General features: G+C 52.2%; 1 protein-coding gene across 11 annotated transcripts in view; it reads right to left on the minus strand.

Moving 5' to 3' along the window:
* PC (pyruvate carboxylase) overlaps positions 1–27,783 on the minus strand; it is a 245,306-nt gene that overhangs the window by 60,893 nt on the left and 156,630 nt on the right. For all 11 annotated transcript variants that reach the window (XM_065552955.1, XM_065552958.1, XM_065552954.1 and 8 more), the window contains one exon: positions 23,380–23,542. In XM_065552955.1, coding sequence (XP_065409027.1) covers positions 23,380–23,542 — 163 coding nt within the window. The remainder of the gene's footprint in view (positions 1–23,379; positions 23,543–27,783) is intronic.

Consider the following 27,783-nt stretch of genomic DNA (forward strand, 5'->3'; position numbering starts at 1 on the left):
TCTGGCCTTAGAGGCTAGGAATCTATTAATCTCCTCCCTGAGTAGGTGCTTATAGACAGGGACCAAGTCACCCCTTAACCTTCTCGTGGAGAAACTACATAGATGAACATCGTAAAGTCCCTCCTGGAAACAGACTCACTTTAAGGCCGCTCTGATCATCAAGTCTGAGTTTTTGTATAATCCGGTCCATAGAATCTCCCCCGAGCTGTTTCTGCATCCAGCCCAGATATAGAGATTGAGCCAGAGCGCAGCTTTTAGACAGATGTCTCGTCTTGATTACAAACGCCAAGTTATTCGTAGATTCGAAGGCCAGAAGGAACCACTGTGCTCATCTAGTCTGATCTCCTGTCCAAAGCAGGGCACAGGACTGCCTTGAAATAATTCCTGGATGAACTAGAGCAGATTTCTTAGAAAAACATCCAACCTTAGTTTAAGAATCGCCAGTGATGGAGAATCCATCAGAGCCCTTGGTCAGTTGTTTCAATGGTTAATTATCCTCATGGGTAAAAATGTGCACCTTATTTCCAGGCTGAATTTGTCTTGCTTCAACTTCCGGCCATTGGATCTTGTTAGACCTTTGTCTGCTAGACTGAACAGCCCATTATCAAATTTCTATCCCCTGTGTAGGTACTTATAGACGGGGATCAAGTCACTCCTTAACTCTCTTTGTTAAGCAAACCAGATTGACCTTCTGGTGTCTCTCACTACAAGACATGTTTTCCAGCCCTTTAATCATTCTCATGGCTCTTAAAGAATGAAGAATGTGTGCTAGCCTGGTATCCCACGTGAAACACACACCCCAAGGGCAAAGAATGTCCCTCAATGGTTCCCACATGCAGCCCATATCTGGTGGTCGAGCTGGAGTGTAATAATAATAATCCCTAGCTCTCATGTAGCACATTTCTTTAGTAGATCTTAAAGTGCTTTGCAAAGGAAGTTGGTGACATTATCTCCATTTCACCAATGGACAAACTGAAGCACAGGGATGGGATTTGCCCCCAGGTCAGCCAGCAGCTCAGAGATGGGAATAAAAGGCAGGTGTCCTGATTCCCAGCCCGCTCTGCTCTTACCCATGTGACAGACCCAGACCAGTGCGGTACAGGAGTCTGGTAGAGGGCAAATATACTGGTCACTGGATGAGTAGTTTTCTGTTCCCTGAGTGACCAGAACAGGGGCTACACTAGAGTAATCAGGAACCTGCTAGAACCAGTTAAGGCAGGCAGGCTAATTAGGACACCTGGAGCCAATTAAGATGAAGCTTCTAGAATCAATTAAGACAGGCTAATCAGGGCACCTGGGTTTTAAAAAGGAGCTCACTTCAGTTTGTGGGGTGAGTGTGAGGAGCTGGGAGCAAGAGGTGCAAGGAACTGAGAGTGTGCTGCTGGAGGACTGAGGAGCACAAGCGTTATTAGACACCAAGAGGAAGGTGTTTGGAGGAGGCCATGGGGAAGTAGCCCAGGGAGTTGTAGCTGTAATGCAGCTGTTACAGGAGGTACTATAGACAGCAACAGTCCACAGGGCCCTGGGTTGGAACCCGGACTAGAGGGTGGACCCGGGTTCCCCCCAAACCTCCCAATTGATCTGGACTATGGGCTCTCCCAGAGAGGAAGGTCTCTGGGCTGTTCCCCAACCCACATGGTGAATCTCTGAGGCAAGAAAATCCGCCAATAAGTGCAGGACCCACCAAGATAGAGGAGGAACTTTGCCACACCCACTAGACCTCACTACCTTCCCAGAGCAGAGTTCAGTAGTTATGGGTGGGTTGTGGAGGGGGGAGGAGGAGGGGAAGAGGACTCCTGGCTTATATTCCCAGGTCTGCCACTGACTTCTTATATGATCTGGGGCTAGTCACTTACTTTCTCAATGCCTCAGTTTCTGCTTCTGCAAAGTGTGGGTAATAATAACTGAACGGCAGTATGGTCTAGCAGACAGTACATGGCCTCAGGACACCTGGGTTCTATTTCCACCATTGACCTACCGTATAACCATGGGCAAGTGTGGAGGTAGCAAGAGTCACTAGACAAAAGTCTCTGGCCAGGGTTATGCAGGAGGTCAGGCTGGATGATCAGAATGGTCCCTTCTGACCTTGAAGTCTGTTCATCTTGTTTCCACCAGCTCTGATGCAGCTGCCCCCACCCACCCCAGATCAGAAGCACTGTCACTGACACGTGCTTCATAAATGTCATCCAGCTGTCCGAGGGGAAAAGAAGAACCAACCTGCATTTGCGTTTCCACAGCCTGACACCTCACCCCCGCAAAGCACGGCCTGGAAATGTCAAGGCAGCATGGGAGGGATTGGGGCGCTGGCAGGGGAAAGCTCAACACACATGGCGTTAGCTACAGGGACTTTTAAGGGCCTTGTCGATATGTAGATTTCCCCCACAAATACACCTCTTTGCGGTATCTTTCAAGAGAATCTCCATCCACTGAGCGTCTCCTACAAGCACTGAATTTCCTTTTCCAGTGGAACATATATCTATATTACAGTAGTGCCTGGAGGCCACAACTTACATCAGGCCGATTTTGGTATGTGTATTATTAGTAGCATTATGGTAGCGGATAGAGTCCCCCCCATTATGGTGTGTACATTCTTAACAGTGTTATGGTCACACCTGATACACTCCAAATGAGACCAACAATCCATTATGGTGTGTGTATTAATAGTATTACGGTAGCTACTAGGGTGCCTGCTGCTGCCCAGACACAGTCAGCTAGACTGTGAGCTCTTCAGGGCAGAGACTAAACAGACAAAGGGTAGAGGAGAAACTGAGGCACTGTGAGAAAAAAGGACCTACCTGGGGTCACGCAGCAAGTCAGGGACCCCATCCCTCCTGCTCTAACCACTAGAGCCCACTTCCCTCCCACAGGTGGGGATAGGACCCAGGAGCCCTGACGCTCACTGCAGTGCCCTCGCCACTACACCACACTCACGTGGGCAGCTCATGCCCACTGGTGCAAATGACGTCAGGAGCTAAAGGCCAACAGAGAATCAAGCACTCTGTCTAATCCATGCTGGCGTTTCTAGTGGGCCCATCCCTGGGGGATCTGGGCTCTGCTCTTCATGGGCTCTCAGCACCTTGGGGGTAGGAGCTTGGAAGCTCGGAGCTCATGGTGTTCAGCTCCCAGGGACAAAACAATAATCCCATGAAGATCAGGCAGCAGAAGCACCAAGTTTTGAGGGTGTGTTTGACCCCAGCTGCCTGTGCGCCCCTCTCTCTCTCTCTCTCTCTCTCTCTCTCTCACACACACACACACACACACACGCCCCTCAGCGAGGGGATGGCAGCCTCCCATACACAATCGCAGCTAGCTTTTCATTGTGCTTTCCACAATCAAGCTCAGGCACCACATGAGACACGTTAATTACAGTGGCGCCTGTGTGTTCAGCACAGTCCTTGGGCCTGATGAGTTTCGATCCACCCCTGGGGAGGAGGATGAAAGACGCACAGAGAGAGGATCAGAGACATGACCAGTGCGTGAGCCCTACAAAAACAAAGTGCTGGACCTCACTTCTTTTGGAGCCCTGCTGACACCATCCTGGGTCATCTTGCTCATGGGCAGCAAAAGGGGGGTAGGGTGTCACTATACTCCTGCCAGGACCCTTCGGCCTGTGCAGTGGTAAAGGGCTTCCCTCTGCCCCACCTTTGGGAGGGAAGGGAATGCCAGCAGCACTGACCACGGGGGAGGCAGGGACAAGAACGTAATGAAGGAGGGGGGGCCAGGTCTCCCACCTCCAGGCCGGCTCTGAGCAGAGACCCAGCTGCCACCGCCTCACCTTCCAGTCATGCCCAAGGCCGCAGCGTGGGTTAGCCCTGAGGCTGGGGACCTGCCACTGATACAGGAGGTAACGGGCTGGGGCGTCCACATCACCAGCACCGGGAGATCCCTGCCAGACTTCCAGCAGTGAGGGCTGGGCGGGGAGGCCCTGGCACTTCCCTGAGCCCCTTGCCCTGGGGGCAGAGGGGGCGGGCTGCAGCCTGAATGCCAGGGCTTTCCAAGGGGAGCAGAGGCCTGTAGGTCTGCATGGTGCCTCCCTCTGTGCCCTGCCTGGCCCCCGGGACTCAGGGAAGGAAGCAGTGGGATATGCTGAGCCTGGGCTCCCTTGGCATGGCAGGGCCCAGCCAAGAGAGCACCAAGGGAGGCCCCCAGCACCTCTGCTCCACTTGCAAAGCCCTGGCATCCAGCCCCCCCTCCCACAGTTACCCCTGGGGCAGGGGGCTCAGGGAAATGCTGGGGTCTCCCCTCCCAGCCCAGAGTGCTGGAACTCCAGGAGGGGCTCCCCCAGGGCCAGTGCAAGGAAGTTTCGTCCCCTAGGCAAAACGTCCACCTTGTGCCCCTCCCCCCCAGCCCTGAGGCAGCTCCCTGCTCCGCCCTGAGGCACCCCACCCCCACGCAGCAGCTCCCCCCCCTGCCCTGAGGCCCCTGCCGCAGCAGCTCCCCACCCCAGCTCACCTCTGCTCCGCCTCCTCCCCGAGCACGCTGCCCCCGCTCTAATTCTCCTCTCCTCCCCTCCCAGGCTTGCGGCACCAAACAACTGATTGGCGCCACAAGCCTGGGAGGCGGGAGAAGTGGAGCAGCGATGGTGTGCTTGGGAAGGGGGCGTAGCAGAGGTGAGCTGAGGTGGGGAGCCCCGCGGCAGCTCCCCCAGCCCTGAGGCCCCCCTGGCCCGGGGAACCGTGCGGCAGCTACCCACCTCAGCTCACCTCTGCTCCGCGTCCTCCCCGAGCACGCCGCCCCCGCTCTAATTCTCCTCCCCTCCCAGGCTTGCGGCGCCAAAGGAGCTGATTGGCCCCGCAAGCCTGGGAGGCGGGAGAAGTGGAGCGGCCGCTGGGAGAGGGAGTCTGAGTCGCACCTGTCAGCGCGCCGCTGGCAGCCCAGCCCAGGAACGCTGTAAAAAAAAATTGGGGACACTGCTTATTGGCACCCCCAAATTTTGGCGCCCTAGGCAACTGCCTAGTTTGCCTTAATGGTAGCACCGGCCCTGGGCTCCCCTGTTGGGGAGGAATACAGGTGCCCCAGCCCGTTACCTCCTGCATGGGTACAAGGTCTCCAACCTCAGGGCCACCTTGCGCTGCTGTCTTGGGCATGACCCGGGGGGGGGGGGGGGGGCTCCTAGGTCTATGCTCAGAGCCGACCAAGGAAGGGGGGGGGGGGGGGGGTCTGGGCCTTCCCTTTGTTGGGCCAGTCAGAAGTACCAGAATGCCATTCTGGATCACCAAAAAAGTGCTAGACTGCTCTCTGGAGCATCCCAGCACTGCTCACGCTCTGGACTCAACCTCCCCCCCACACCCACACAATCAGAGACATAAAGCACAGCACCCACAGACACACAATCGGCCCCCCACGTACACATACAATCAGACACACACAGCAGCAGGATCAAGGTCACATACACACTCTCTTGGTTCTGTTACCAGCTCTGGGCGGGTAGCAGTGTCTATTGGTTAAAGCATGGGGAGGGGGTGCTGGGAGCCAGGACACCTGGGTTCTATCGCTGGTTCTGTGATGGAAGTGGTGTCTAGTAGGTAGAGCAGGGAGGGGTTGGGAGCCAAGATTCCTGGGTTCTACCCCCAGTTCTGGGAGGGAAGTGGGGTCCCTGGTTACAACAGAGAAGGCTGGGAGTCAGGACTCCTGGGTTCTGTTCCCAGCTTCCTCCTCACTATTTTATTCATGCTGGCCTCATGAAAACTAGCTCTCCAAATGGCTTATCTTAACAAGCAGCTCTTCTCTCAAGCACTTGCTCAAAGAAACACACACAGGTTTATTTCACATTAAAGTAGCACAGAGGCTCTACCCATGCTCCTGCCAGGTGGGCGCTGCACAGCTCCCAACCAAGATCGGGGCCCTTGTTGTGCCAGGTGTTGCACAGACCACGACTGAGTTCAGGGCCCGCATTGCACTGGGCGCCATACAGAGCTCAACTGAGATTGGGGCCCCCAGTGCGCCGGGCACTGCACAGACCATAGCTAAGGTCAGGGCTCCTGCTGTGCTGGGCGCTGTGAGAGACAGTCCCAGCCCCAAAGCCTTCACAGTCTAAATAGACAAGGGTAAGAGGGGAGACAGGCCCACAGAGCAGAAGAGACTTGCCCAGGTAACACAGCAGGCCCGGCCCCCACCAGCCTGCTCTATCCACCAGACCCCATTCCTCTCTCAGAGGTGGGGATAGAACCCAGGAGTCCTGACCGCCCCCCTCCCAGAACTTGAAACAGAATCCAGGAATCTTTACCCACCGAACAACACTGCCTCTCTGTTCCTGGGAATCATTCCTGCCAGACTGCTGGGTCTAGTATGAATTGAGGGATTTGTTTAAGCATTGACTGACATCTTTAGCAGGATGAAATGTCCCAGGTGGGTTTTTTTCTCTAATTCAGTGCTTTGATCAGCTCCAATCCACATCCCATGGAGCTGCTGTTTCCTCTGTCTGAACTTTAGCAACCCCGCTCTTTGCATGACACCTCCCCACACCCCACCTTAGCGGGAGGCTCAATTCATGGCAGAAAACAGGTTTTGACAGGTCCCTGTTTGTTAACCTTTTGACTGTGAAACCAAACCTGGTTTTCGAGTCCCAGATGCTGCTCCTTTTCCAACCAATAGATTCCTGCCACATCTTGTAGATTATGGGGGTTCAATCTCCCCGGGGATGGTACAAGCCTCACGTTTAGGTTTGGTTCAAAGCTAGAGCCAGTAGAAATGTACTGACCACAATATTATCCCCCATCTTGGCTGGGGTCTGTGCAGCACCTGGCACAACTGGGGCCCTGATCGCGATCAAAGTCTGTGCAGCATCTGGAACAATGGGGTCCCTGTCTCAGGGAAAGGGGGAGATAGTTAATTTCTCAGTAATTAGGCCAGTAAACTACTCCTGTTAGTGGCAAAGCCTTCGCCATATCCCAGAGAGGCTGGATGTGACAGGCAACTCAGACAAAATGCACAGCCCAAATCCGGAGACACTCTTCAAAGCACATTAGGAATTTTCCCCACCTCCGCGGCGGCTGATTCATACCAGAGCATGCTGGTCCGGGGAGGCTGCGTTCAATTAATTTTTTTGGAAGAGACGAGTCGCTAATCTATTCCTTTTCAAGCCCCCTAATTAGCCCTTTGATTAATTATGCATCCGTAAGCGGCTAAGGCAGCCTGCTTTTGAAGAGCCATTTCCTTGCATTTCACTACAGTTCCGGCTCGCAGAGAGTCTTACCTATTCCTGGCTCTGCGCGGGCAGTGTGGTCTGATGCTCGGAGCAGGGGGCTGGGAGTCAGGCCTCATGGAGTCTCTCCCCAGGGCTGGGAGGCTAGTGGGTTAGAGTGGAGGCAGGGAGTGCCTAGGAGTCAGGACTCCTGGGTTCCACTTCTGCCTCTACCACTGACCTTAGGCAAGTCTCTTCCCTTCTGTGTCCGGACTCCTTAGCTCTCTGTTCCCAGCACTGGGAGGGGAGTGGGGTCTAGTGGTTAGGGGTGAGGAGAGCTGGGAGTCAGGACTCCTGCATTCTATTCCTGCCATTGACCTACTGTGTGGCCTTAGGCAAATCCCTCTGTTCAAGGGCAGTGGAAGCTTCCTAAAAGGGGGGGAGGCACCTGAACCGTGCCCTCCCCGCCCCCCATGCCAGCCCTTCCCCTGAGGCCCCACTTCTGCCCCTGCTCGCTCGCCCTTCTGGCCAGTAAAAAGTAGGAGGGCCATGGCCTCCTGGCCAGGGCCAGCTCTGGCTTTTTTGCCGCCCCCCGGCGGGGAGCACAGCAGGGGAGGGCGCCGAGCCCGGCCAGAGCGCCGGGGGAGGGCAGCGAGCCCGGCTGCGGCTCCGGTCTCCCTGGGTGAGTGCCGCCCCCCTCCAGGTGCCGCCCCAAGCACATGCTTGGGGGGCTGGTGCCTGGAGCTGGCCCTGCTCCTGGCCTTCCCCCACCCCCCCGTTTCCCCTCACATCCTTTGTCTCTTTAGCCTGTGAGCTCTTTGAGACGGGGCCTGTCTCTCCTTGTGTCAGTGCAGCATCCCGCACAACAAAGGGCCTGATCGCGGGCTCTGTGCAGCACCTGGCACAACGGGGCCTGATTTCCATGAGGAAATGTGCAGCCCCCAGCACGAAGGGGCAGCTGGTCCACAACTGCAGCTTCTAGGCGCTCCTGCCATCCCACTAATGAATAATAATGTAACAAACTTCCTTTGCAATTGCCCTTAAACGGGAGCAGCAGTGGGAGAACTGCGGGGGGAGGGGCAGGGAAGGATTTTAATAGCTGGGTCCTGGGCTTTAAGTGCTTTTTATAAAGATGAGTTTCTGATCATATGTCAGCAGCAGCAAAGCATCAAAACACATTGATTCACTGCTGCAGCTGGGCTGGCTCCCAGCAGACATTAGGGGCTAATGATATTTATTCAGCCTATTATGCTCCCTGCATACCAAGGTGTGATCCCATCATCTATTAACCAGTGGGCCGGTCCTGTTCCACTATTCATACAAACAAGCCTTGATGGGGTGGAGCGGCACAACAGACGACTAGTCGCTAATACATATTCATCTGGACATGTGGATTTCCAAATCCCATTACCCAGAGGGAGCGGAACGCTTCCAGAGCAGGGGAGAGATTGTTTATTATTGTGAGCAGGGCTCTGGACTGGGAGGCAGGACTCCTGGGTTCTATCCTGGCTCTGGGAGGCAGCAGAGTCTAATGGTTAGAGCAGGGGGGCTGGGTTCTATTCCTGACTCTGACCTGGGGCAAGTCCCTTCTCCTGTCTTTTCCCTCTCCTGCTAGCTCTTTGGAGCAGGGACTGTCTCTCATGCTGTGTTTTGGCAGCGCGTTTTGCAATGGGAAAGGTTGGGGTCTGAGCAGTGCTCAGCCCAATGGGTACCATTGCCGGGACCTCTAGATGTTCCTGTAATACACGCAGTAATGCTCAGAGGTGTGTGTGTGTACAGCTCCTAGCACAGATGGGCTCTGATCCCTCATTGGTGGGCCTCGCTGCTACCGTACTACATCTAATCCCCATGGAAGAGAAACATTTCCCACCTCTAGAACCTAACTGACTGCATTCCAGCTGGGCTCAGGGCCACCCTTATTAAAGGGCCAACAACTTATTTTATAAGGGAGCCTGTGGGTAGGGATACAACACAGCTGACTCAGGACCCTTCCCACCCCCCTTCCAAGGCCTGTTATGTCAAGAACAATGACTGTCTCCAGCTCCCAGACCCCTCCCCCCCTCACATCACTCCCTTCAGAGCTGGGGATTGAGGCCATGAGTCCCGGTTCTAGTGCGTTAAAGCCGGGGGTGCTGAGAGGCAGGACTCCTGGGTTCTATTCCCAGCCCAAGGTAGCTGTAAGTCAAACAATAAATGTGACGGATGCTCCTCTCTCACCTTCCTGTCTTTTGGTGCTTTTGAGATGCGTTGCCATGGAAATCAAACCCCGAGGGAAGGTGGTGGGGGAGATGAGCGTGGAATGGAAAGTGCCTTGTGCCCTTACTCCTCTGCTATCCCCCGAAATCATCCCTCACTGGCCACAGCCCCCCAACGATCTCCCCTAAGGCAACACCGGGGCAGACTGGGGGAGGGCTCTGTGTTCCATGGCGCCCTGGGTAGCCATACTTTTCCACAATACATGTGCTACCCCCAACCTCCTCCGGCAAACAGAATCCTCTTTTCCACCCACTTTAAGGCCTCTTCACACTGCACAAACAGGCCTGAGCTTTGCTTTCAGGGTGTGACTGGCTTCCTCAGAATCCCCCTCCGCTCCCTAAGGTATCTCCTACCCTGCGTGCCAAAAATTCAGCCGTCCTCACGCCCCTGGAGTGGCAAGATGCCTAGCTTGGGTGGCAAGAGTCCACTGCCTTGAGGCATCATTGACCATAGCAGAGACGGCACTAGCAATTTGGCCATAGCCCCCTGCATCTCTCCCAGCATCTCATGCTCCCGTGTGCCATCCCGCTCCATCTTTCCTCCCTACTGTTGCCAGATACCTTGGAATTACATTTCTCTCTCTCGCATTCAGCACTCCCCATGCTGCATGCTCCCCCACGACTGGGCTGTAGCACCAGTGGTACAGGCCTGTGGCTGGGCTCCCAGCATCAAGTGATTGCAGCTTCCATTTAAAAAAAAAAAAGGGGGGGGGGCAATTTTTAGCCTTTGGGGAGAAAACCTGGAACATGTGGCTGATGCCAACCAGAGCCTGCAGAGAGCCTCAACTGATTAGGTCAAGGAATGGGTGGGGGAGTGGCCCTGAGTGTAACCGATGCAGCAATGCCTGCCTGAGTCTGCAGAGAGCCTGAGCTGATTGCTCTGAGAAAGGGAGCTGCCCCAGGCATCTCAATGGGGTGATAACTCCCTCTTCTCTGAGGCATCGCTAGCCCCAGCCCAGCAGGAGGCTCTGTGTATGGGTGGCGGGTCCTGGTACTCTAACCTACCCCAGGAGAAAGGAAGGATCATTATACGCATTTTACAGATGAAGAAACTGCAGCACCAAGAGGGGAAATGACCTGCCCAAAGTCATTTAGGGAACAAGTGGCAGAGCTAAGACCAGAACCCAGGTGGGCTAAGTCCCACTCTGTCATCTTAACCATCAAAATGGGATTGATTTAGAGCAGTGGTGCCCAATCTTTTTCGTCTGGCGCTGAGCCACGGAGGACCGTGGCGGTGGACGAGCATCCGCCAAAATGCCGCTGACAAGCGGCAACGTCAATAGGCGTCTTTCGGCGGCGACGCCGCTGGATGCTGCTGCTTGTCAGCGGCATTTCGGCGGATGCTCGTCCGGCGGGCGCCATGGCGCCCACGGGTATCGCGTTGGGGACCCCTGATTTAGAGAGCTGAAAGAATAAATTCCTCCCTTACTCTATCTCAGTGGTTCCCAGTGTGGGAGGCCAGATCCCTGGGGGTCCGCTGTGAATTATGCAGGAATGTCCCCTGAGCCAGGGCCGGAACAGCATTTTGCTGCATGGAGGGAGCCATTTTGTTCCCAAAATGGTGTACTCTGCTCAGCATGACCTCTTCTGCACCGTGGCTGAGAGGTCACACAGGGAGGGGCATTCCCGCACTGGCGGACATGTGCAGATAGTACTGGAAATGAAAGGGGTCCGGGACATTTCATCAGCTGCCAAAGGGGTCCTTCGTGGAAAAAAGTTTGAGACCCACTGCGCTCTCTGATCTGGGGAGCTGACAGAATTCGGATCCCAGTGCAGTAAAGCAGTTGAGCAGGGGCTTAAAATACAGCAGGGACGACTGCTCACCTGCTTGAAGTGATGCACGTGCTCAAGCAGTTTGCAGAATCAAGGCCCAGCTGCACTGGATTTAAGCACGTCCTTGAACGCTTTGCAGAATTGCACCCAAACATGTGAAATTGACAGAAGAGAAATGGGAATCATTTAGAACCCAGATTCCGCTTTCCAACTAAGCTTCCTTGCGGGGGGAAGAAAACCCAACAGTGCTACAGCTCTGTTTATTTTAGCACAAGTGGGGCTGGCTGCCTGTTTGCGTTAAATTATTTTCACACTCTGCCGCGTGACCTTCCTCTCGTCTGTTATTTGAAAATGAATCGCTGGAAATCAAATTTGCACTGATTCGGGGTTTTTTTAAGCTTCTCAAGTTGGCAAACAGCTTAAAAAACTGTTGACAGCAAAACATTCTCAGCACTGCTGAGCGTGAGGCCGTCGCAAAGACATGTATTACAACAGCGCAGCCAGCTCTGGGATCCTGGTTCCTATGTTTTAATTCAAGGTGGGAGAAAGGTTTCCAAGGAGCAGGTTCCCACTTGAAATCAGTGCTTCACCTAAATCAAAGCAGGGCCCAGCGACGTGGTGATTACAACATTCTCAATGGAAACATTTCAAAATAAGTTGAATCAAAATGGAGATTGTGTTTTGGCTTTTTCATTTTGACTTAATTTTTTATTTTTTTTCATTCATATGAATATATTAACACATGAATAGTTTGCATGTATATATATATTTAGTGCTATAGAACATTTATATTTCCATATTATATGGAATGTAAATATATATAACTGTAACCTATTAATGTGTTCTAATGGAGTATATTGTTATTATACAGAATATTCATATACGCTCTATTCAATGTTTTAGATGACAATGTTTCAATGAGGTCCTTTTTATGTTTCCAAAATGAAAAGATTGGGGTTTTTTTGTTCTGCTGTAAATTTAGAAATATGACTTTCTTAAACCCCAGAATTTTCCACGGGACAGAAATTCCATTTTCCAACTGGCCGGGTCTTTATATCTCAAGAGGCAGGGTCATGCATACACGGACAAGGAACTTCAGCCAGACTTACAGGCTGTGCCCTGGGACACCTGGACTCCGGAAAGGACTCAAGGATCCTGGTGGAAACCAATTGATCATGAGCTCCTGGGGCAATGCAGGGGCGTAGATCTAATGAGATTTGGGGGTGGATCAGCATAGGGTGTCGAGCAGGGAGATGGTGTCACCCCTGTATGGGGCACTGGTGACTGGGACACTGCACCCAGCTCTGTGGTGCGCACTTTGAAATATCGCCATGAGAACAATCCAAGGGCTGGGAACACCTGATACTTAGGGAACAACATTTATTTAGTTTATCCAAGAGAAGATTAAGAGGTGACATGATCATGATTCATTACCGATGCAGGGAGGAGATTCTGGAGAGCAGACAGCCCCTTAACATTGCAAAGGCAGAACCCAGCCCAACGGCTGGGAGCAGAAGCTGGACAAATTCAGACCAAAAACAAGGTGCCAATTTTTAACTGGAGGGAGACTAACCATTGAACAGCTCACCCAGGGCCAGAGTGGATTTTCCATCACTTGGTGTTGTTCAGTGGAATTTGGACCCCCTCTCTAAAAGTTCTAGCTCGACCATCAGATCTGTGCTGGATCCAGGAATGGCTCAGGAGGCAGGGAATTCTCAGGCTTGTGTTATTCACAGAATTTAAGGCCAGAAGGGACCATCAGATCATCTAATCTGAACCTCCTGTGCAGCACAGGGCATTCAATTTGATCTAAACTCCCTTATATTGAGTTCAAAATCTTAGTCCTCAGGAGACTAACCTTTTGTGATCCCCAGGCAGGGAACGGCACCCCGAGGGGCCTCCCATTCCTGACACCCCTGACATGGCAGGGAATTGCTGAGATGATCCCCACAGGTGACCCGTGCCCCATGCTGCAGAGGCAGGCGAAAAACCTCTAATGTCCCTAACAATCTGACCAGGTGGAAATTTCTTCCTGACTCCCAATCTTGTGATCAGCTGGACCCTGAGACCATGAGCAAGACATGCAGGAGGAGGTCAGACTGGACATGCAGAATGGTCTCTTCTGGTCTTAATAAATAAAATAAAATAAAATTATATGGTTCTATGAAAAAAACCACCAAATTAAAGCAGCAGCCTGAATGCCATAGCATCTTCCTATCCTACTCCTTTGCCTAGGGGACTAGCGCCTGCGAATGGAACAGTCGGAAAAGGCACCCAAGCAAGGAGTTTGTTCTGCTGTTTAGAGACATCATTCAAAGCGCTCTTTGGCACTGTCGGTATTGTGCTGTATCAGTTTAACAGTCCCCATCCTACACACACACACACACACACACACACACCCTTTCCTTGCAAAGTCTGAAAGAAAAACCCATTGCCTTCAGAAAAATCAGAGCTTTTCAATAGCCTAGGGCAAGCAGGATTGTGGCTGAGTTACCCAGCTGGAGGGAGAGGTGAGCTTGGGAGTTGCAATGCAAGCGATCAGCAATGCCGTGCCGCAGCCCCGGCATGGATCTCGAACAGCAGTCAAACGTGTGGTTTAGATGGAGGAAACTGGTGGGACTCCATCTAAACCAGCCTTTTATCTTTAGCGCTTTAAAGCCAGAAATCCCAAAGTGCTTTGCTGAGGAGATCAATGCCATTTCGCTCAGTTTTACAGATGGGGAAACCGAGGCACAGGGAGGAGAAGGGCTGTTCCAACGTCACATAGTAGAGGTGGGCAGATTTCCCAAGTCCCTGTCCAGTAGTCTGCACCATACTGCCACTAAGACACCCACTCACCCCTCCTACCACTGAGAGTTCTCTTTCCCAGTATGCCCCACTTCACCTCTGCTAAGTGCTGAAGGTAGCCCCCCCTTCTCGGAGGAGAAAGCCTCAGCCTGCGAGTGGAGGAGCCCTCGCCAGACTGTGTATGTCTGCAGCGTTTACGCTAATAAAACGATCACACACAACACAGCCGCAGCCGCCAGGATTCCCGAGCAGATGCCAAATCCAGCATGGGCTCTTTAGCTAGCTCTGCACTCCAGGCTCAGGGAGCAGATGTGAACTGAAATACATCTATTCGCAGGGGCTCAGCTGCTTTCCAAGCATAATTCTGGGATTGTCAAGTCCATAGATCCATAGATTTATGGCCAGAAGGGACTCTGGCATCCTGGATAGCACAGGCCAGAGAATGTCACCCAGGTCCTCCTCTATTGAGCCCAGTCACTTGTGTTTCATTAAAGCATCTTCCAGACAGGCTGGATTTGGAGACTCAGGAGAAGAACCCCCTTCCCTTGGGAGTTTGCGCCGCTGATTAAGCGCCCGCGCTGCTAAAACGCTGTGCCCGATTTCTCCTTGGAATGCGTCTGGCTTTAACATCCAGACCAGGTTTGGCTTCGCTCCATTAGGCTGAAGAACCCTGGGATCTTCTCCCTGTGAAGGGGAGAAACGTCAGCCCTTGCTCTTCTTTACGAGAAGCTAAGCAGATGGTGTCTCTCACGCTAAGACATTTTTTCCAGCCCTCAGATCATTGTGGTGGCTCTTCTCAGCCCCCTCTCCAACATCCAGCTGCCCCACGCACCGCTTCTCCTCTGGTCCTGAACTATAGCCCAGCAGAGGCAAGACCCGTGGCTGATGGTTACATCCATAGACCTGAAGTCCATGCTGATCATCCCAGTGTGACCTCCTACATACCACAGGCTGGAGAACTCCCCTAGCCATTCCTGCCTCCAGCCCAAAATGGAGAGTTGAGCTAGCCGCTGGGTAACATTTTTGAAGTCACTTAAGCCCAGCTCCTCAGAAGGCACTGAGGTGCCCAACTCCCATTTAAATCAATGCAGGAGGAACCAGGCCTGATTCACAGTGGTATTGCAGTGTCTAAAGATGCAGATAGGCAGCTAATGGCCTTTACAAAAGCGCTCAGGGTAAGTGCCTGACTCCTCTGGAGAGGCAATGGAAATCATGTGCCTAACTCCCTTAGTCTGTGCAGCGCCTGGCATGAAGGGGGGCCTTCCCACCCAGCTTGATTAGAGCTAGGCAAGACCTCAATGTAAATTAAACAGTGGATTCCACAGAAAGTGGAAACGTGGAGGAACTGCTAAGGAGGAGCACAAAAGAACAACACAAACATGTAAGGACAAAAATCAGAAAGGTTAAGGCGCAAAATGAGTTATACCCAGCAAGGGACATAAAAGGCTACAAGAAGTGGCTCTTTAAATACATTAGGACCAAGAGAAAGATGAAGGAAAGTGCCGGTCCTCTACTTAGCAGATACTCAACCCAAGGAATATTAAAAACAAAGGGGAAGGAACACAAGCCAAAACAGGGAACGAATGGGTTAAAGAATATTTAGAGATATTAGATGTATTCAAGTCGGCAGGGCCTGATCAAATTCATCTTAGGGTACTTAAGGAACTAGCTGAAGCAATTACCTTCAAGAACTCCTGGAGGACAGGTGAGGTCCCAGAGGACCGGGGAAGGACAAACATAGTATCTAACTTTAAAAAAGGGAACAAAGAGGACACAGAGAATAATAGACCAGTCAGCCTAACTTTGACGCCTGCAAAGATACTGGAACAGATTATTAAACAATCAATTTGTAAGTACCCCGAGGATAATGGGGTTATAAGGAATAGCCAGCATGGATTTGTCAAGAACGAATCATGCCAAACCAACCTAATTTCCTTCTTGACAGTGTTACTGGCCTAGTGGATGGGGTGGAAGCAGTAGACGCAATGTATCTTGATTTTAGTAAGGTATTTGACACACTCCCAAGTGACATTCTCATAAACAAACTAAGGAAATGTAGCATAGGTGAAATTACTATAAGGAGGGTGCACAAATGGTTGAAAGATTGTACTCAAAGAATAGTTATCAATGGTTCACTGTCCAACTGGGAGGGCATATCTAGTGGGATCCCACAGGGGTCAGTCCTGGTTCTGTTCACTATTTTCATTAATGAGTTGGATAATGGAGTGCAGAGTAGGCTTATATTTGCAAATGACACCAAGTTGGGAGGGGTTGCAAGTGCTTTGGAGGACAAGCTTAGAATTCAAAACAACTTTGACAAATTAGAGACCTGGTCTGAAATTAACAAGATGAAATGCAATACAGACAAATGCAAAGCACTGCACGTAGGAAGGAAAAATCAAACGCACAGCTACAAAATGGGGAATAACTGGCGAGGCAGTAGTATTGCTGAGAAGGATCCAGAGTTATACCGGATCACAAACTGAATAGGAGTCAACAAGATGATGCTGTCACAAAAAAGGCTAAATATACTGGGGTGTATTAACAGGAGTGTCGTATGCAAGACCTGGGCGGTAACTGCCCTGCTCTGCTCGGCACTGGTGAGGCCTCAGTTGCAGTACTGTGTCCGGTTCTGGGTGCCACACTTCAGGAAAGATGAGGACCAACCGGAGAGTCCAGAGGAGAGCAACAAAAATGAGAAAAGGTTTAGAAAACCTGACCTGTGAGGAAAAGAAAAAACAATGGGCCTGTTTAGCCCTGAGAAGAGACAACCGAGTGACTGAGGAGAGGCCTGCCAAAGGTATTCCCGTATGTTACGGGCTGCTACGAAGAGGGCAGGGATCAACAGTTCTCCATGGGCACTCAAGGTAGGACAAGACATAATGGGCTCGATCTGCAGCAAGGGAGGAGATTTAGGCCAGATATGAGGAAGAACTTTCGGACTCAAAGGGCAGCTAAGCTCTGGAGTTGACTCCCCGTCATTGGAGATTTTTAAGAACAGGTTGGACAAACCCCTGTCAGGGATGGTCTAGGTTTACTTGGTTCTGGCTCAGTGCAGGGGTCTGGAGTAGATCACCTCTCCAGACCCCTTCCAGCCCCACATGTCTGTGATTTTATAAGTGCACAGTTGCTCCTTCCAATGTTTTTAGGGTTACAGAAGGGACCAAAGCCCTGACAGAAGTCTCTGCCGTTTGAGCTGCCAGACAGACCTCCCCAACCTGCACCGCACTTCAAAAGCGCTCTCCATCCCAGCTTAAACAGTGTACAGGCCGGATCAGCCTGGCCAACCCCCAGCCCACACCCTGCTACCACGGAGCAGAGCGCTACTCTGTGCCGTGTCAATTACCTTCTCCTTCCTCCTGCTCGCAGGCACTAAGCAGCAGCCCAGCCGCCTCGACCCCCTTGGCTCTGTGCAGAAAGACAGCGGTGAAGCACTGAGGCGAAGGGGAAGCCGGGCAGAATTTCGGCTCAGTAAAGCAGACGTGATTGATGGCTCAACTCCCCAACTGCCCTTGCAGCCAAAGGGAGCTCACAGTCGTTCTGCTTTGGGCCCATAGAAGCACAAAGCAAGTAAGGAGTCGGGAGTCCTGAATCCCAGCTCAGCCCTGCTCTAACCCTCTCAACAGGCGAGATGGGAACCCAGGAATCCTGGCTCCCAGCCCAGCCCCCATCCACTGGACCATGCTGCCTCCCACGCCAAGAATCTGTCCGGCCCTCCAGAGCTCTGATGTGTGGAGCAGCAGAGACCTCCTCAGAGAGTGGCTTAGGTCAGCGGCCAGGGCCCAGCTAACTCCCTCTGAGCTCAATCACCCAGCCTGCAGGAAGGAGGAGGTCACGAGTGAGTGCTGCGAGGGGTGGGGGGTAGAGTAGGGAGGGCTGAGAACACAGTGGGGGTGGCAGGGCCCGGGATAGGGCCCAGAGTCTAATCACACTCACTACCTGCGTCTGGACTTCCTGCACTAACCCCTACCCCCACTCTCCTCCCACAATTGGAGAGGAACCCAGGAGTCCTGGCCACCAGCCCTTCTACTCTGACTAGAGTATAGATCCCAGGAGGCCTGGCCCCCCATACATCCCACCAGAGCTCTGGCAGGGAGTATAGTCTAATGGCTACAACAAAGGGGATTTCAGCCAAAATCCTGGATTCTCTTTCTGGCTCGGGGAGGGGAGTGGGGTCCCATGGCTAGAGCAGGGGGGTGGAAGTCAGGAGGACTCCTGGCTTCTGTTCCCAGATCTGTCTCTGACCTGCTGTGTGACCTGAGGCAAGTCCCTCCCCATTTGGTACCTGTGTTTCCCTCCCACCCTTTGTCCATGAGATTATAAGATCTGGGGGACAGGTACAGTTCCTCACTGTGTATGTGCGGAGCCCAGCCCAACTGGGCCCTGCTCGTGGGGGGATCTGCAGACTTTACTATAATATTATTTCCTACTCCTAGTTAATAATTAAGAGACAGCTGCAGATGCACGCGTCTCCTCCTTAATCCCCAGGGCTTTTCAATCGGAGCTGGAACCGGCTGCGTGTGAGACGGAACAGAAACTGCTAGCAGATACCGAGCTGGCGGCGCTGCGCTCCGGGCCAAGGACACTGGTCAAGGCAGAGAGCTGGCTAATTTGCCGAGCCAGCCAACCTTAACAGCACAGGCCGATAAGCTCCCTGCTCAGACCCAGACCACAGGGAGTCTAAGCCAGCTGGATCACATCCCAAATTCACCCAGATCAGCTCTCATCTCCCCGCCTCGCATCACTTGACCTCAGAGAACAGAACCTAGGAGTCCTGGCTCCCAGCCGTCTCTGATCTAACCCCCCAGACCACGCGCCCGTCCCAGAGTGAGACACGGAACCCAGGAGTCCTGCGTGGAGCATGCTGATGATGCTGTTTTGCACCCAGCAGAAGCGGGAGGAGATGTTAAATTAGCAGAAGTCACGACATCCTGGTGGGTGGCTCACGCTGCTGAGAGAAGAGATGCAAGGGCATTCCAGAGCTAGATGAATCCTGGCACGGAGTGTGGTACTGCAGAAAGACTTCATTCCAGCAAGCCGCCAAGCAAGTGGATGAACGGGTGCCTTGTGCATATTGCAAGCGATGCAGCAATGCCTGCCTGAGTCTGCAGAGAGCCCGAGCCGATCGCTCTGAGAGGGGTGGGGGGGATGTGCGCCAGGTGTAACTGATGCAGGAAAGCAGCCTGAGTCTGCAGAGAGCCCGAGCCGATCGCTCTGAGAGGGGTGGGGGATGTGCGCCAGGTGTAACTGATGCAGGAAAGCAGCCTGAGTCTGCAGAGAGCCCGAGCCGATCGCTCTGAGAGGGGTGGGGGATGTGCGCCAGGTGTAACTGGTGCAGGAAAGCAGCCTGAGTCTGCAGAGAGCCCGAGCCGATCGCTCTGAGAGGGGTGGGGGATGTGCGCCAGGTGTAACTGATGCAGGAAAGCAGCCTGAGTCTGCAGAGAGCCTGACAATGGAAGAAACACTGCAGCATACGTGGCAATCAGTTGAGAGAGCGAGGACAGCCCAATGGTTAGGACACAGATCGGCAACCTTTGGCACGCTGCCCGCCAGGGTAAGCCCCCTGGCAGGCCGGGCCTGTTTGTTTACTTGCCGCGTCCGCAGGTTCGGCCGATCGCGGCTCCCACTGGCCGCTGTTTGCCGTTCCGGCCAATGGGGGCTGGAGGAAGCGGCGCGGGCCAAGGGATGTGCTGGCTGCAGCTTCTCGCAGCCCCCATTGACCTGAAACGGTGAACCGCAGCCAGTGAGAGCCGGGATCGGCCAAACCTGCGGACGCGGCAAGTAAACAAACCGGCCCGGCTCACCAGGGGGCTTACCCTGGCGGGCCGTGGGCCAAAGGTTGCCAATCCCTGGGTTAGAAGTTCTAGCCTGTGTTTTGGGAGATCTTGGTTCAAGTAGTTTTTCCCACCCATGCACAGCTGGCCAGATGTATTGTGGGTTGGGGGGTGGGGGTAGGGATTTTGCTTTCATCTGAAGCATCAGGGATCAGCCACTCCTGGAGATGGGTCACTGGGTGGCATGGGCCAGAATCCTCTCTCTAGCTGCCTGGTGGGTGGGTTTTACCCACATGCTCAGGGTCCAGCTGATCATCAGACTGGGGTTTGGGAAGGAATTTCCCCCAGGTCATATTGGCAGAGATCTTGGGGGTTTTCACCTCCCTCTGCAGCATGGGGCACAGGTCACCTGCTGAGATCAGCTGGGCATGGTTCAGCGCAGGGGCCTTCGGAGCCCTTTGGTCTCTCCTGTTCCCTGCCTGGGGCTCACAACCGATTAGTCTCCTGATGGCTGAAATGCTTTGGTTTAACTACTATCTTGGGGCTCAATACAGGGGGAATTGAACAGCCTGAGATAGACAAGAGGTCAGACTGGGTAATCTATAGATCCCTTCTGGCCTTAAACTATGAAATTCCCTGCTCTGCCACAGACTCTCTGGGAGACTTTGGACCAGCATCCAGCCTCTCTGGGCCTCAGTTTCCCGATCTGTAAAATGGGGATCATTCATCTTTCCCTATCTCCCACAGTGTGGTGAGGGTAAATGCCTTTGAGATTGCGAGGTGCTGAGACATTATGGTAACAGGTGTCCAGGTAAGTACTTAAGGTAGGTTATAAATAAAACCAGGCAACTGCTCCGTCTAGAAGACTCAGGCTCCATGGTACAGGGCCCCTTGTTCTAATAAGTGGCTGCATCTGAAAAGCTCTGGGAATCGCTGAAAGCAGGAAATTGAAACCACTGGCCCACAGAGCAGCTAACGAGAATCAACGTGGGAGGCAGCGGTGTGTCCAGAAGAGCGGCCGACCAGGCCGGCTAATGAGGCATGGAAGGCAGTAGACGAGACAGCGTCTGCTCAGAGTGGGATCCCTGAAAGCATGGCAGGGTTGGAATTAGATAATGCCACGTTCGCCGCACGATGAATCCAACTGCAGGAGCAAAGTGGGAGGTTTAGACATTCTCCAGGCTCCCGCTAAGCAGGATCTTGAGTGACAGCTCATTTGGAGACCAAAATGAAGGGAGACAGAGCACTGGACTCGGAGTCAGGACTCCTGGGTTCTATTCCTACTTCTGCCACTGACCTTTGGCAGGTCCCTTCCCCTCTCTGTACCTCAGTTTCCTCTCTCCTGCTCTTCAGGGCAGGGACTGTCTCTCGGGTGTCTGTGCAGTGCCTGGCCCAAAGGGGCCCCGAACTCAGTCAGGATCCAGACAGCACCCGGCACAACAGGAGTGCTACCATAACACAAACAATAATCAAATGAGAGAGAATAAGCAGTATAGCTGGCTGGCAAAAAAACTGGGGTTTCCATCACCTTTTTGTCCTGAATGAGGCCGAAAACTGAAATGTCAAAACTTTGCAGAAGTGGAATTCCACAATCGTTTGTTTTGGAAACACCAAAACATTCCCACAAACAGAAAGTTCTGGTGTTTCCAAAACAAACTACGCTGCTGGGGAGCTCGCTAGGCCCCAGCTTCCAAGCTCCCTGCCAGGCAGGCCACCAAGGAGCCGGGGGAGCCAAGAGAAAAACAGCAGGTTTCTATCAAAAGCTTTGTTGAAACTGACCCGCTCCCCTGAAATGTGGCCATTTTGACTCATCGGCCTTTTCAATATTGCAGCCAACTTATTGGCTGGTCCAATTATCACAGAAAACAGTGCAGATGAGTAACCATTGGAACAAACTGTCAAGGGCTGGGGTGGATTCTCCAGCTCTTGGTGTCTCCAAATCCGGACTGGTGCCTTTCTGGAAGATGGCTTAGTCCAACACAACTGACTGGGCTCAATACAAGGGGAGCTGGGTGAATTTTGCAGGTCTGTGTCCTACAGGAGGTCAGACAAGATGGCCAAGGGTCTCTCCTGGCCTTAAAATCTATGAGCAACCTGGCTGCAGGGCACTTAATTATTTGTGTTACTGTTTACCAGTCACAGATTGGTTTAAACCTTGGAGTATGAGTTTTGCCTCCAAAATTAGCTACTGCCATTAACTGCTGTAACACTGAATATTATTATACAGACTTTAAACATGTCCCCTCGAATTCATCTCCTCTCTACAGTGAGCAAACCCCATCTAGTCAATCTTTCTTTGCAGGAGTTTTACTAGGTCTCTAATAATTCTAGTTGCCACCCTGTGATTGTGTAGTATGGATCGACAAAGCGTGTACACCACCTGGAGAGCCAAGCTATCCCCTTGCTGCCCCTTCCCCAAGGGAAATCCAAGGGTCCCCACCAACACACACACAGCCCTACCCATCCAACCCTGGGGTAAGGGCCTACGCCACTCCTACAAAACAAATTCCCGGTACCCACCATGCCCCTACTGACACTCCCACCATTCCCAGCACATCTGAATGCACACACATGCTCAGGCAAGGATCCTAGCCCCCCGCTTTTCTACTCCCCAGCCCAGTCAAGAGAGCAGAATCGGTGGGGCTCTCACAGCCCCTCCTCTCCTGCTGCCAGCTGGCAGGGGGGTGTATCCGTGCCAGACTCTTTTGCAGCGATCCCCAGTTGTTAGTTTGAGTGGCAAGAGCTGTCGCGTCGTTAGGAAGGGAACGGGGAGTTTGAACAGCCGAACGCCCACGCCCGGGGTTTGAATGGAGCAGCCTGTCATGCAGACGGAATACAAGTGCTTCTGTTTATCGCCAGCGCCCCAGAGAATCTAGCACAATGCCAGGGAATGCGAACCGCCAAGAAGGAAACTAGCAGGTTGATCTTCACATGCTGAAGCCTCCAACAGTCAGAGATAGAACCCAGGAATCCTGACTCTGAGGCCCCCCCCCCCCTCCCCCAACTCTAACCCACTAACTCCCATTCCCATCCCAGAGCTGGCTCTCACCACTAGATCCCATTGCTAGCTTCCATGGATCAGACACAGAGGTGGACTTTAACACATGCTTGCCAGTGGATTAAAATCTGTCTCCAGACTGAGTTTCACACACAGTACTGAGGATAACACCCCCTTGTACCTCTAACACACACACAGCCCCCTCACTTTCTCCTCTTCTCACATACACCCCTATGCTGCTGGCAGCATCCATCACTCGGGGAGAATATTTCCCCCAAAGCTTTTTTAGGAAGGAAAATGAGGTTTCCCACATACAGAGAATCCCACAGAAAGTTTCCACCAGCCTCAGAATTGTAGATTTTTCATTAAAAACTGAAAATTGACCAGTGTGGGGCCAGACGCCTTTCAGAATTTGGAAGTTCCTGGCTGGAAACGTTACAGTTCTGGGGAAAGCGTGCTGGATTTTCAGCAGTTTTCAGCCAGAAGTCTCCCCGTTTGGGGCCAAATTGTTTCTTTACAAATCGTCCAGGTTTGGGCTGAAAATTTTCGCTTTTCAATGTCAAGTCAAACTGTTCTCCAACCAAGAGCAGATCCGCACTCTGCCCTTCCCCAGCAAGGCGCCAAACTGAGCCTGGTCGGCCCCCGCACAGAAGCGGGGCGGTGTCCTACCTCAATGCGGCCGGTGTCGGGCTGGAAGCCACGGGAGGGGTCCTCGGTGGTGACGCGGCACTGGATGGCACAGCCATTGATGCGTATGCTGTCCTGCCGCAGGCCCAACTCTGCCAGGCTCTTCCCCTCCGCGATGTGGATCTGGGCATGCACCAGGTCCACGCTGCCAAGAGAGCGGAGGAGGAGAGCTTGTGTTAACCTTCAACTGACCACAGCAGTGCCAGTGTCCACCAGAACCTAACCTCCTCCATAGAGCCCAAGTGTCCCCAAATAACCCCCAACTGGGGCCTCTGATCCCCATAGTCTGTTACCTCACATGGGGCCCCGCATCATATCCCACATTACCCGCCATAGCCTCTCCTCCTCCAGTGTCTCCCACTGTCCCCACAGAGCTGGGGATCTGCGGGTGCATTGATTCTATTGCCCTTTGGGATCACACAGGGTTTTCTAACCACCAGTTTCAAAGTCATTGGCAAACACAGGCCAGGATTGGCAGCCCCATTATTATACAAAAGGGGAAACCGAGGCACAGAGTGGCAGGACAGTCCCCTCCCTGCTCAGTGCCTCAGTTTCCTCTCCTTTGTCTATTGCTCTTCAGGGCAAGGACTGTCTCTCACTGCCTACCCGTGCATTGAACTGCATGACGGGGCCCCGGGTCTGTGCAGTGCCCAGCACAATGCCCCTCTCCCGTGATCTTAGGGCCTCCGGATGCTACAGAAATACTACCTACAATCATAAGTTAAGCCAGTATTTAAATGCTGTGTTGAACAGCAAAGGGATTACTCAAGCAGGTACTTAACTACAAGCTCTTATGGGACCTTTCTAAAAAGGCTGTTAGGAGCCTAAATCCTATTGACTTTCAGTAGGGCAAGTAACTCCCATTTAGGCCTTTGAAAGCTGCCCTCGATGTGCTTTGCTGAACCGGGGCCACAAAGCTGGGATTTTAGCCAGTGATGGCGCTTGTGTGATGCACAAGCCAGGCCTAAATCCAGTTTGCAGGCCCCAGCCAGTCCAATTCTGAACATGCCTGAGTGGGAGCGCTCAGAAGACAGGGAGCTGTTTTTACATAGTCCCATAGAGCCAAGTTCAAGCATTCAAAGTCATAAATAGGGCCTCCAGGGTGGGGGAGAAATCACATTTGGTTTAATTATCAAGTGATCTTAAAAAAAAATTTGGAGGGTTTATTTGCCTCTTGATTTTGAGCCTTTAGAAACTCGTAACTGAAGGTAGAGCTAATACTCACAATCTTAAAGCATTAAATATGTAGAGTCCTGCACAGATATAAAATTTGTATCTGCATCCAATCTGCAAAAATGATCCGCAGATATAAAGCAGAGATCCGCGAGTGGATATCTGCAGATTTGCAGGGCTCTATAAATATGCCATGTTTAGCTCAATGGCCACTGAGGGAGAAATTTGGGGTGGCTGCAAGATCCCAAAGAGGGACAAAGGAAAACTGAAGGAACAATCATTCCTAAGAACAAGTTCTACCAGCTACATTGTAGCCTCAGGACAGACAACACAACGAAGAGTACACCAAAGAAACAGAGAACAGCTAACATCAAGGCATCCTCAAGTCCCCTATCCTTTCTAGCTTGGAGAGTTGGGTAAAAAAAAAAAAAAAAAAAAAAAAAAAAAAAAAACCCACACACACACCACACACCAACACACAGATTTTCCAGTGCATTGGCTAGTTTGAAATAGCAAAATAAAAATTCAGTCTGAACTGATTGTTTGGTAAATCAAGATGGAGAAGAAATCTGTTTGGGGTCAAACTAAAACTTTCACTTTAATTTTGTCGAAACAATGTTCTGTTCAACCAAAATCATTTCCTCTCCTTACCCCCCTGCCACTTCGCCCTCCTGAGTTTTATTTCAATTGAACTTTTTGAAAATGTTAAAGTCAAATTAAAGGAAAATCTGAGATGAAAAGCTGTTCTGAATGTAAAGAATTCCCCTTCTCCCTCCAAAATTGGCCTTTTCAACATTTTTTAATTTGGGGGATTTCTTTCCAGAAATGAACAATTCTGAAAAAAAAAAAAAAAGACAGAAATTCATGGAATGTTTTAGTGTTACCAAATGTGCATTGTTTGCTGAAAAGCGTTTCACATGACGAATTCCACCCAGCTCTATCAAGCACATGCCTAGGCCAGCTACTTCTCAGGATGGTGAATAGATTTTAATAACCTTCTTCTAATCCGGTCTGATCTTTTGCATTGGAATTAAGGAGGGTTCCCAATATTCTGCTGAGCTCCACCAACAAAATACACTCCCCTCACTGCCAGGGCTCTGCCTACAACATAAGCTCTGGCCTGGCATGGTAAATGCTATAGAGGTTTGATTGATGAGAGGGAGGCGTTATCTGGATTACCATGATGCCCTGGTGCTAGACACTGTACAAACAGAACAAAGATCAACCCTGCCCCTAACAGCTGACAAAATGTGTCAGTTCTGTTGGGCTCGGCTCCTTCTGGGTTTCAAAACTGTACGGGACCATCCAGTTCACCCAATTTGACCTTCAGGAGAATCTACCCCAGTCACTCCTGCCTCCAGCGCAGAGCTGGTGGGCGAGCTAGAGCTCAGCTTTTGGGTTTCAATGAGTTTTAGGCCACAAAGGACCAATAGATCATCCAATCTGACATCCTGTCTAGCACAGGCAATTCTATCTCAGCCAGTTCCCCCTGAATTGAGCAGAAAGACTTTAGTTAGACATATTTCGATTCTCAGGAGCCCTGCCTGTTGTGAGTCCCAGGCAGAGAACAGGGGAGCTGAGGGGCCTCCAATACCCCAGACCCCTGCACTTGCAGGGAATTGCTGAGGTGAGTCACGCCCAGCGGATCCCAGCAGGCGACCCCTGCCCCATGCTGCAGAGGGAAGTGAAACCCCCCAAGGTCCCTGCCAATCTTGACCAGGGGAAAATTCCTTCCCAGCCCCCAATCTGGTGATCAGCTGGACCCTGAGCATCTGGGCAAGACCCACCAGCCAGGCAGCTAGAGAGGAGTCGCTGAACCACCTCAGCACACGGGCCCTGTCTCCAGCTGTGGCCGATCCCCAATGCTTCAGAGAAACACATCCAGTCTCAATTTAAAGGCTCCACATGACAGAGAATCCACCCCATCCCTTGGGTCAGGTGTTTCAATGGTGAATCCCCTTTCCACTTAAAAACATCTGGCCACACTTTAACCTGAATTGGTCCAGCTTCACTTCCCAGCCAAGGGATCTCATTCTGCCTCAAAGAGCTCTCTGCTCTCCAGAACCTGCTCCCCGCGGATTAGAGCCCAGGACCAAAATACCCTCCTACGGACCGTTAGGAGATAGAATGGGCAAATCCCCCACCCCCCATTACCGACTGGTTTGGAGCTGGACAAACAGGCTGGAAATCAGGTGCAGATATTTAAGAGGGAGGGGGATTAACCATTAAACAGCTGACCCAGGGACATAGCAGATACTCCAGCATATGGTGTCTTCAGGTCAAGATCAGAGGTCTCACTTTAGCATATTAGCCCTAGTTCAACAACACTGGCCTGGGAGTCAGGACTCTGGGTTCCACTCCTGGCTCTGCTACTGCCCTTGGGCTAATCCCTTCGTCTCTCCGTGCCTCTGTTTCTCCTCCCACCCTTTGTCTACTCAGACAGTGAGCCTTGGGAGCAGGATCTGTCTCTCACCATGTGTCTGAGCAGGGCCCAGATCTCAGCTAGGGTCTGGACAGCCTCCAGCATGGCAGGGTCCTGGTGTGTGACCAATAACAGAATCATAACGATAAGGATTGAGGTTTTTACAGCGCCATCAAAGTGACAAGCGAGCCTTCAACACTCAGTCAATAGGACAAACGCCTGACGAGGGCTCTAACAGACCATCAGCCCCTGCAACATGCACACGTTATGGGGTGATCGATATTTTATGATCCATGAACTCAAAGCTGGGTTATAAACGCAGCTGTTTTAAATGCTCCTGCCTGTGACCTAACCCCAGGCAGCTCAGATCTTGCCTTCACATAGACAGAGAGATTCTGAGTGGGGCCTAGTAAGGGGGGGAGGGGGGGAAATGGGAGTCAGGACTCCTGGGTTCTCTTCCCAGGTCTGTGATTAAGGGGTTAACGCATGGGGGTGGGAGTCATGTTTCCCACTCTAACCCACTAGACCCCACTGTCCTCCCAGAGTCAGGGCTAGAACTAGGGCACCCTGTCTCCCAGCTCTAACCACAGGCTGGGACTGAGGCACATGGCTACAATAAAGGGGCTATTTTAAAACAGAGCCAGAAACTCCCAGAGTTAAGGCCAGAGGGGACCATGAGACAATCTAGGCTGCCCTCCTGTGTAGCACAGGCAGACTGACATGCAGTTCCCCTGTATTGAGCCCAGCCACTTGGGTTGCCTAAGCATCTCCCAGCAAGGCCGCCAGTCTGG

This window comes from Chrysemys picta, chromosome 7 (genome assembly GCF_011386835.1).
Source record: "Chrysemys picta bellii isolate R12L10 chromosome 7, ASM1138683v2, whole genome shotgun sequence".
Lineage (NCBI taxonomy): Eukaryota > Metazoa > Chordata > Testudines > Emydidae > Chrysemys > Chrysemys picta.